Source organism: Oncorhynchus keta, unplaced genomic scaffold (assembly GCF_023373465.1).
Source record: "Oncorhynchus keta strain PuntledgeMale-10-30-2019 unplaced genomic scaffold, Oket_V2 Un_scaffold_1494_pilon_pilon, whole genome shotgun sequence".
NCBI lineage: Eukaryota > Metazoa > Chordata > Actinopteri > Salmoniformes > Salmonidae > Oncorhynchus > Oncorhynchus keta.
The window spans coordinates 157,333-167,500 of record NW_026290796.1 but is presented as its reverse complement, the minus strand read 5'-3'; the positions used below and the strand labels follow the sequence as shown (position 1 = coordinate 167,500).

The window sequence follows — 10,168 nt, the reverse complement described above, 5'->3', positions numbered from 1 at the left end:
CTGTCTGTCTGTTATGGTCTTCACTGTCTGTTTGTTATGGTCTTCACTGTCTGTCTGTTATGGTCTTCACTGTCTGTCTGTTGTTATGGTCTTCACTCACTGTCTGTTTGTTATGGTCTTCACTCACTGTCTGTCTGTTATGGTCTTCACTGTCTGTTTGTTATGGTCTTCACTGTCTGTCTGTCTGTTATGGTCTTCACTGTCTGTTTGTTATGGTCTTCACTCACTGTCTGTTTGTTATGGTCTTCACTCACTGTCTGTCTGTTATGGTCTTCACTGTCTGTCTGTTATGGTCTTCACTGTCTGTTTGTTATGGTCTTCACTGTCTGTCTGTTATGGTCTTCACTGTCTGTCTGTTATGGTCTTCACTCACTGTCTGTCTGTTATGGTCTTCTGTCTGTTTGTTATGGTCTTCACTGTCTGTCTGTTATGGTCTTCACTCACTGTCTGTCTGTTATGGTCTTCACTCACTGTCTGTTTGTTATGGTCTTCACTCACTGTCTGTCTGTTATGGTCTTCACTGTCTGTCTGTTATGGTCTTCACTGTCTGTTTGTTATGGTCTTCACTGTCTGTCTGTTATGGTCTTCACTCACTGTCTGTCTGTTATGGTCTTCACTCACTGTCTGTTTGTTATGGTCTTCACTGTCTGTCTGTTATGGTCTTCACTGTCTGTCTGTTATGGTCTTCACTGTCTGTCTGTTATGGTCTTCACTGTCTGTTTGTTATGGTCTTCACTCACTGTCTGTCTGTTATGGTCTTCTGTCTGTTATGGTCTTCACTGTCTGTCTGTTATGGTCTTCACTCACTGTCTGTCTGTTATGGTCTTCACTCACTGTCTGTCTGTTATGGTCTTCACTCACTGTCTGTTTGTTATGGTCTTCACTCACTGTCTGTCTGTTATGGTCTTCACTGTCTGTTTGTTATGGTCTTCACTGTCTGTCTGTTATGGTCTTCACTGTCTGTTTGTTATGGTCTTCACTCACTGTCTGTCTGTTATGGTCTTCACTGTCTGTCTGTTATGGTCTTCACTGTCTGTCTGTTATGGTCTTCACTGTCTGTCTGTTATGGTCTTCACTGTCTGTCTGTTATGGTCTTCACTGTCTGTCTGTTATGGTCTTCACTCACTGTCTGTCTGTTATGGTCTTCACTGTCTGTCTGTTATGGTCTTCACTGTCTGTCTGTTATGGTCTTCACTGTCTGTCTGTTATGGTCTTCACTGTCTGTCTGTTATGGTCTTCACTGTCTGTCTGTTATGGTCTTCACTGTCTGTTTGTTATGGTCTTCACTCACTGTCTGTCTGTTATGGTCTTCACTCACTGTCTGTCTGTTATGGTCTTCACTGTCTGTCTGTTATGGTCTTCACTCACTGTCTGTTTGTTATGGTCTTCACTGTCTGTCTGTTATGGTCTTCACTGTCTGTTTGTTATGGTCTTCACTGTCTGTCTGTCTGTTATGGTCTTCACTGTCTGTCTGTTATGGTCTTCACTCACTGTCTGTCTGTTATGGTCTTCACTGTCTGTTTGTTATGGTCTTCACTCACTGTCTGTCTGTCTTCACTGTCTGTTTGTTATGGTCTTCACTGTCTGTCTGTTGTTATGGTCTTCACTGTCTGTCTGTCTGTTATGGTCTTCACTCACTGTCTGTTTGTTATGGTCTTCACTGTCTGTCTGTTATGGTCTTCACTCACTGTCTGTTTGTTATGGTCTTCACTGTCTGTCTGTTATGGTCTTCACTCTGTCTGTTATGGTCTTCTGTTTGTTATGGTCTTCACTCACTGTCTGTCTGTTATGGTCTTCACTGTCTGTCTGTTATGGTCTTCACTCACTGTCTGTCTGTTATGGTCTTCTGTCTGTTGTTATGGTCTTCACTGTCTGTTTGTTATGGTCTTCACTCACTGTCTGTCTGTTATGGTCTTCACTGTCTGTCTGTTATGGTCTTCACTGTCTGTTTGTTATGGTCTTCACTCACTGTCTGTCTGTTATGGTCTTCACTGTCTGTCTGTTATGGTCTTCACTGTCTGTTTGTTATGGTCTTCACTCACTGTCTGTTTGTTATGGTCTTCACTGTCTGTCTGTTATGGTCTTCACTCACTGTCTGTTTGTTATGGTCTTCACTGTCTGTCTTGTTATGTCTTCATGTCTGTTTGTTATGGTCTTCACTGTCTGTCTGTTATGGTCTTCACTCACTGTCTGTTTGTTATGGTCTTCACTGTCTGTCTGTTATGGTCTTCTTCTGTTTGTTATGGTCTTCACTGTCTGTCTGTTATGGTCTTCACTCACTGTCTGTCTGTTATGGTCTTCACTGTCTTATGGTCTTCACTGTCTGTTTGTTATGGTCTTCACTGTCTGTTTGTTATGGTCTTCTTCACTGTCTGTCTGTTATGGTCTTCACTGTCTGTCTGTTATGGTCTTCACTCACTGTCTGTTTGTTATGGTCTTCACTGTCTGTCTGTTATGGTCTTCACTCACTGTCTGTTTGTTATGGTCTTCACTGTCTGTCTGTTATGGTCTTCACTGTCTGTTTGTTATGGTCTTCACTGTCTGTCTGTTACTGTCTGTTTGTTATGGTCTTCACTGTCTGTCTGTTATGGTCTTCACTGTCTGTCTGTTATGGTCTTCACTGTCTGTCTGTTATGGTCTTCACTGTCTGTTTGTTATGGTCTTCACTGTCTGTCTGTTATGGTCTTCACTGTCTGTTTGTTATGGTCTTCACTGTCTGTTTGTTATGGTCTTCACTGTCTGTCTGTTATGGTCTTCACTCACTGTCTGTCTGTTATGGTCTTCACTCACTGTCTGTCTGTTATGGTTTCACTGTCTGTTTGTTATGGTCTTCACTGTCTGTCTGTTATGGTCTTCACTCACTGTCTGTTTGTTATGGTCTTCACTGTCTGTTTGTTATGGTCTTCACTGTCTGTTTGTTATGGTCTTCACTCACTGTCTGTTTGTTATGGTCTTCACTCACTGTCTGTTTGTTATGGTCTTCACTGTCTGTTTGTTATGGTCTTCACTGTCTGTCTGTTATGGTCTTCACTCACTGTCTGTTTGTTACAACTGAACCAAATTAGAACTTTAATTTAATTTAAATTGCAATGTCAAACTTTTTCTGTCATTGTGTTTCCTCTCTCTCTGTCTCTCTATCTGTAGTTGCCATCGGAGACAGCGTCGTTAGATACAGAGTTTCCCATGGCGACGGTGGAGCTCCTCCCCCGACTGTGTCACATGGTGAAGGGGGAGCTGGGATACGGGTTCAACCTGCACAGTGACAGAACACGGCGAGGACAGTTCATACGCAGCGTGGATCCCGGGTCCCCCGCCCAACACGCAGACCTCAGACCCCGGGACAGGCTGGTGGAGGTAGGGCCAGAGAGAGAGAGAGAGAGAGAGAGAGAGAGAGAGTCTGTGTGTGTATGTGTGTGTGTTACCTTAGACACACACACACACAGATGAGATTAGCTTAGATAAGAGCTTATTACATGGACTTTGGCAGGATAGGATGCCCTGTAGGGTTAGTGTGGGAGGGAGGGAGGGAGGGAGGGAGGGAGGGAGGGAGGGAGGGGGTGCATTTGTGTGTGTGTGTGTGTGATTCAGGACACATTATGAATGTGTAGGATGAGAGAGAGAGAGAGAGAGATGCAAAATTAAAGTTGCCACGGAGCTTAACGAAATCAGATTACAGATCACTGCCTTTGTAACAGTATAATTTTAAACCGTCCCCTCACCCATTCCCGGGCGCGAACCAGGGACCTTCTGCACACATCAACAACAGTCACCCACGAAGCATCGTTACCCATCGCTCCACAAAAGCAAGGGGAACTACTACTTCAAGGTCTCAGAGCAAGTGACGTAACCGATTGAAACGCTATTTAGCGCGCACCGCTAACTAAGCTAGCCGTTTCACATCCGTTACACTCACCCCCCTTTTGACCTTCCTCCTTTTTCCGCAGCAACCAGTAATCCGGGTCAACAGCATCAATGTAACAGTATAATTTTAGACCGTCCCCTCGCCCATACCCGGGCGCGAACCAGGGACTCTCTGCACACATCAACAACAGTCACCCACGAAGCATCGTTACTGTTAGAGGAAATTATAGTTGAAATGATTAATTATGTATACATTATTGATTAGAACCATTTATTCTAATACTATTATGTTATAATATGAAAAGTATGAGTTTTTGGTTGAGCTGTTACTGAAAATGTAAGCAGAACGAATTAATTGTCTGTGCCTCTTGGGAAGTTTAAGGAGGAGGGATAAGAGTTTTTCAGACAGATAAGAATGTTTTGGTTGGATTCCATTAGTGGAGAGAAGTATATCTTTTAGACAGGTTGGAATGTAGTTTTATGAGGGGAGTAAAACTATCTCTAGGACTGAATACTACGCTATTGTAAGGATGGGAGAGGGTGTGAAACTGATTACGTCATTTTATGTTCTCTTTCTTTAAAATGTAATGTTCTTTGTATTTTGGGTCAGTACTCATCAAGAATAAATGCTGAACTTGTTTTTAAGACTGGTCTCTTGCTAATTCATGCAAATGATAAACTTACAACTTATCATGAATTAGAAATGAGTGCGAATTGAATTGGTTTTGGCAATAAAACATAAAGGAATTTAGAATTCCTCTATCAGTTACCCATCGCTCCACAAAAGCCGCGGCCCTTGCAGAGCAAGGGGAACTACTACTTCAAGGTCTCAGAGCAAGTGACGTAACCGATTGAAACGCTATTTAGCGCGCACCGCTAACTAAGCTAGCCATTTCACATCCGTTACACCTTCTCTCTCTCCCTTCCATCCCAGTCACAGGGGCTGGAGTCATGTGCCAACTGCTGGACAGGTTGTGTAACTGCAGCTTTGTGGAACTTGCTAAAAAACCAACTTGGTAGTGATCATATACATCCATTTGTTTTGTCACAATTGACATGAACACAACATACACACAGACATACATACATTTAGCAATAAAGCAAGTATTTTCAAATCTAGTTTAAAATCAGTCCTAGATGTATAAATCAGAGATTAGGGATACCTGACAGAGATTCATGCAGGTCAGTTAAGAACAAATAGTTATTTCCTATGTCTGCCTGTAAAACTACTCCTCTCCTCCCCCAGGTGAATGGAGGCCAAAGGTTGAGGCAGCTCTATAAACATTTTACATGTGGCTAATAACATCATCCATTCACTCATGAGTTCATCCTCCTCTCCTCCCCAGGTGAATGGAGGCCAAAGGTTGAGGCAGCTCTATAAACATTTTACATGTGGCTAATAACATCATCCATTCACTCATGAGTTCATCCTCCTCTCCTCCCCCAGGTGAATGGAGTGAACATCGAGGCGTTGAGACACTCAGAGGTGGTGGCGTATATACGTGGCGGGGGGGACGAGACACGCCTCCTGGTGGTCGACGCGGAAACAGACGAGCTGTTCAAGAGGCTCGGGGTCACGCCCACCAGCACACATGTCAGAGGTCAAAGGATGTCTCTCTCTCTCTCTCTCTCTCTCTCTCTCTCTCTCTCTCTCTCTCTCTCTCTCTCTCTCTCTCTCTCTCTCTCTCTCTCTCTCTCTCTCCTCCACACACTCGACTCATATTTGCATCTAAACCATTAATGACCACAAACATATTTCCGTTTGAAGGATTCATCTCTAAGGATTTTGTCAAGTTGCTCATGTGGTTTGTTCCTGTGTTTCAGAGGTCTATGTGGACGAGCCAATGACAGACAGCGCCCCACACACCCCCTCTTCAACCACTGACCTCCCTCCAATGGATCCACCAATCATCAACGTCACCCTGACGGGCTCGCCAATCACAAACGGCTCGCCCAATTCACAGACCAATTCCCAGTACTCACGTGGCTCGACTACCCAATCAGAATTCAGCAGCTCAGACATGAGCATTCAGGTGTGTATGTGTGTGTGTATCCTGTAGTAAATTCATGGTTTGTTGTATGTAATATGTAAAATGTATGTAACACGTATGTAACACGTATGTAATATGTGCAGAACTGGGTTCAAATACTATTTCAAATATCTCAGTTACTTTCACATACATTCAAAGTAAGTATTCAAATATATTTTATTTGAAAAGACAAGTAGTTTAATATTTTGTATGTATTTTGAAAATACTCAAATACACTCCCATATATTTACCTCAGGTATTAAATACACTGACTCAAATACACTCCCATACATTTACCTCAGGTATTAAATACACTGACTCAAATACACTCCCATACATTTACCTCAGGTATTAAATACACTGACTCAAATACACTCCCATACATTTACCTCAGGTATTAAATACACTGACTCAAATACACTCCCATACATTTACCTCAGGTAATACTCAAATACACTGACTCAAATACACTCCCATACATTTAACTCAGGTATTTGAAAATACACAAATACACTCCCATACATTTAACTCAGGTATTTGAAAATACTCAAATACACTCCCATACATTTAACTCAGGTATTTGAAAATACTCAAATACACTCCCATACATTTAACTCAGGTATTTGAAAATACACAAATACACTCCCATACATTTAACTCAGGTATTTGAAAATATTCAAATACACTCCCATACATTTAACTCAGGTATTTGAAAATACTCAAATACACTCCCATACATTTAACTCAGGTATTTGAAAATACTCAAATACACTCCCATACATTTAACTCAGGTATTTGAAAATAGTATTTGAAATAAGTATTTGAAAATACTCTCAAATACAATTTGGTAGACTATTTGGTTTTTACAAATAACCATTAAAATACTCAAATAAAATGACTGGTTTTGGGCTGTGTATTTTTTTTTTCAACTAAAAAGTTTAATCATCAAATATTCAAATAATATCTGAATACCTGTGTGTGTGTGTGTGTGTGTGTGTGTGTGTGTGTGTGTGTGTGTGTGTGTGTGTGTGTGTGTGTGTGTGTGTGTGTGTGTGTGTGTGTGTGTGTGTGTGTGTGTGTGTGTGTGTATCTCTCTAGGTCCCTGAGGATTATGAGCGCCGTGTTTCAGACCCGTTCCTGGACAGCGGACTGCATCTGAGCCCCACGGCAGCCGAGGCCAAAGAGAGGGCCCAACACGGCAAGAAGAGAGCGCCCCTATGGACTGGAGCAAGAAACAGGAGATCTTCAGCAACTTCTGAGAACCACACAGAACCACACAGAACCTTCACAACAATGTTCTTAAGTCCCTCAAGGTTGATAAAGGTCTGGCACAGGGACACACCATAACCAATGTTGGCCGTGCGCAGTAGATCATCAGCCCGGAGACAATTTCATCGTGGGAAATTAATAGAAAAAGGCAGCCGATGTTCTGTGTTGAGAGGCGATTCGTTATGGTGTGTCATGTGACAGAGCTTCACCAGCCGATGTTCTGTGTTGAGAGGCGATTCGTTATGGTGTGTCATGTGACAGTGCTTCAACAGCCAATGTTCTGTGGTGAGAGGCGATTCGTTATGGTGTGTCATGTGACAGTGCTTCAACAGCCAATGTTCTGTGGTGAGGGGCAATTCGTTATGGTGTGTCATGTGACAGAGCTTCACCAGCCAATGTTCTGTGTTGAGGGGCAATTCGTTATGGTGTGTCATGTGACAGAGCTTCACCAGCCAATCAAGATAAAAGGCTGCAGTGGCTCCGAAACAACTCTGAGAAAAACACAGAAAGCCTCTGTCCCCGGCAGGATCTGAACCCTGGTCTCCCACGGGACAAACCAACATCTTAACCATGAGACAAAGAGGAAATTCCCTTCGGTCTGAGGACCAACACTTATTGTGAAGTCACAAGAGGGGCTCCCTCATCACGTGACCATGAGCAGCCATGACCGTCCCATGTCTGCTACACCTCCATATACCACGACTAGGGATTATTACAGTACCTTAGGATGAGGATAAATCATGTTGATGTATTTAGCCAGGATAATTGACTCAGTTCCACTTGTTTCCATGGCTCTTGTTTCCATGGCTCTTGTTTCCATGGCTCTTGTTTCCATGGCTCCTAAACATTTCTCAGAGCTGTGACTTTACTGAAAGTTTTTTTTCCTTCTACAGCAACTAGTAAGAAACATTCACTGGCCCAACCGCCACACCGAACCCCACCTCTTCACCCTCCACAGATAAACAGGGTGGATTGTTTCCCAAAAGACTGAGATGTGGGCCCGTATCCACAAAGTGTCTCAAAGTAGGAGTACTGATCTAGGATCAGTTTTGAGTTATTTTTTTTATGTCATAATGAATACAATAAATTGTATAGGGAAGGGTCTGATCCTAGTTTTATTAGATCTCACTGACTGAGGTAAGAACGTCAGGACACCACAACATGCGGGCCGGCTTACAGATGTGACCCCTGTGGCCGGGTCTTCCTCTCACGGATTGGACTTCACGGTCACAGCAGATGCTGCACTAAGATCTAACACCAAGGCACAATAAATCTATGGTTTCACGAGACTGCGATGCCGACCACTATTGTCAGGAGTTCCAGACGGAACTCTTTTCAGGTCATATTGAACCCTTTTTGGTTCCACATAGAACCTCTTGTTCCAAATAGAACTCTTGAAAGGCTGCTGTTTGGAACCTAAAGGGGTTATCGTCTGACCTGACCTGGTTCTACCTGGAACCTTTTCCAGTGTGTTCTACAGGGACAAATGGTTCTACATAGACCTTTTGAGAGTATAGAAGCGAGCTTCTCAGATGTATAAATGAGGTACGTAGGAACCACATCACGTCATAGACACGGACGTCTGAATGATGGACAGACTGAGGGGATGAATCAAAGTCATCTGAGCGTGAGATGAAGAGAGTCTGACGCTGAGAAACAGAGACAAACGCTCAAATGAGTGTGATGAGCGTCACAGAGGTAGAGAAGAAAAGTCCAGGATCTCAATGGATTTTCAGATGAAGAGATACGAGTTACTAAAGTCCTTTGTAATGAGTGAAGAGGAGACACATTGGGTGCAATGCATTGGGTTGACTGAACTCTACTGCAGAAATGTTGCCTAAACTGCAGAGAGAGACTTGTGTCAATGTGTAGGCCAACAAATGCCTGAACGGTTAGCCATTAAGATAAAAACACATGTGATTATGACTGAGTTATATTATTCTGTGATATTATTAGCAATTTGTTTACAAACTGTGTTCTTCTAGTATTTCAATATTTGGTTTTTATTCTGTTACAATGTCCGGTTAGAAAGTAAGACATACACAGTTAGCGTTGTCTGTCTCTGCTGTCCAGAACAGAACTCTGAGTTGAAGGAGGAAATGTGAGGATCTTAACCTTAAAGGTTAAACTCTAGATTTGTTTTACATTTGTTTAATCATATTATTGTTTGTGGTTTTGTATCCCACTTTCATTGTCCTCAAACATTCATCTCTTTTTAGAGGAATTAATAAATGGATCCATTTTAGTTCGTTTGACTGGCTGGATACGAAGCTAAGCTAGTTTCAGTGCAGTCTGATGTCTCAGTGCCGGGATTCAATCAGATCAGCGCTAGATCTGCATTGTAGCACGGATGACATTTAAAGGTAATTAACAGCCGACATGTGCAGAATTTGCCGTGAATGCGGTCTTCTGCGAGCGGGAACTTTCCCTTTAAAAGGTGAATAGCTGACAAAGAGTGATCGGATTGAATCCCTTACTTGTAGATTTGTATCTAATGTAACTTAGTTACTTTTAATTTGATCATCTCTCCAGTTGTAGATTTGTATCTAATGTAACTTAGTTACTTTTAATTTGGTCATCCCTCCAGTTGTAGATTTGTATCTAATGTAACTTAGTTACTTTTAATTTGATCATCCCTCCAGTTGTAGATTTGTATCTAATGTAACTTAGTTACTTTTAATTTGGTCATCTCTCCAGTTGTAGATTTGTATCTAATGTAACTAAGTTACTTTTAATTTGATAATCTCTCCAGTTGTAGATTTGTATCTAATGTAACTAAGTTACTTTTAATTTGATCATCTCTCCAGTTGTAAATTTGTATCTAATGTAACTTAGTTACTTTACATTTGATCATCTCTCCAGTTGTAGATTTGTATCTAATGTAACTAAGTTACTTTACATTTGATCATCTCTCCAGTTGTAAATATGAATATACTGTAACCAAGGCTATTATATGAACACAAAGTGGACTGGACATTAATATGAAATAAAATGACAAAATAAATGTA

The 10,168-nt window shown here is 41.8% G+C and overlaps 1 protein-coding gene across 1 annotated transcript in view; it reads left to right on the top strand.

Moving 5' to 3' along the window:
• LOC118383086 (Na(+)/H(+) exchange regulatory cofactor NHE-RF2-like) overlaps positions 1-9,903 on the top strand; it is a 37,572-nt gene extending 27,669 nt beyond the window's left edge. Inside the window, exons 3-6 of the mRNA XM_052513994.1 lie at positions 3,145-3,354; positions 5,309-5,462; positions 5,686-5,894; positions 6,990-9,903. Coding sequence (XP_052369954.1) covers positions 3,145-3,354; positions 5,309-5,462; positions 5,686-5,894; positions 6,990-7,238 — 822 coding nt within the window. The 3' untranslated portion in view covers positions 7,239-9,903. The remainder of the gene's footprint in view (positions 1-3,144; positions 3,355-5,308; positions 5,463-5,685; positions 5,895-6,989) is intronic.
• The last annotated feature ends 265 nt before the right edge of the window (positions 9,904-10,168 follow it).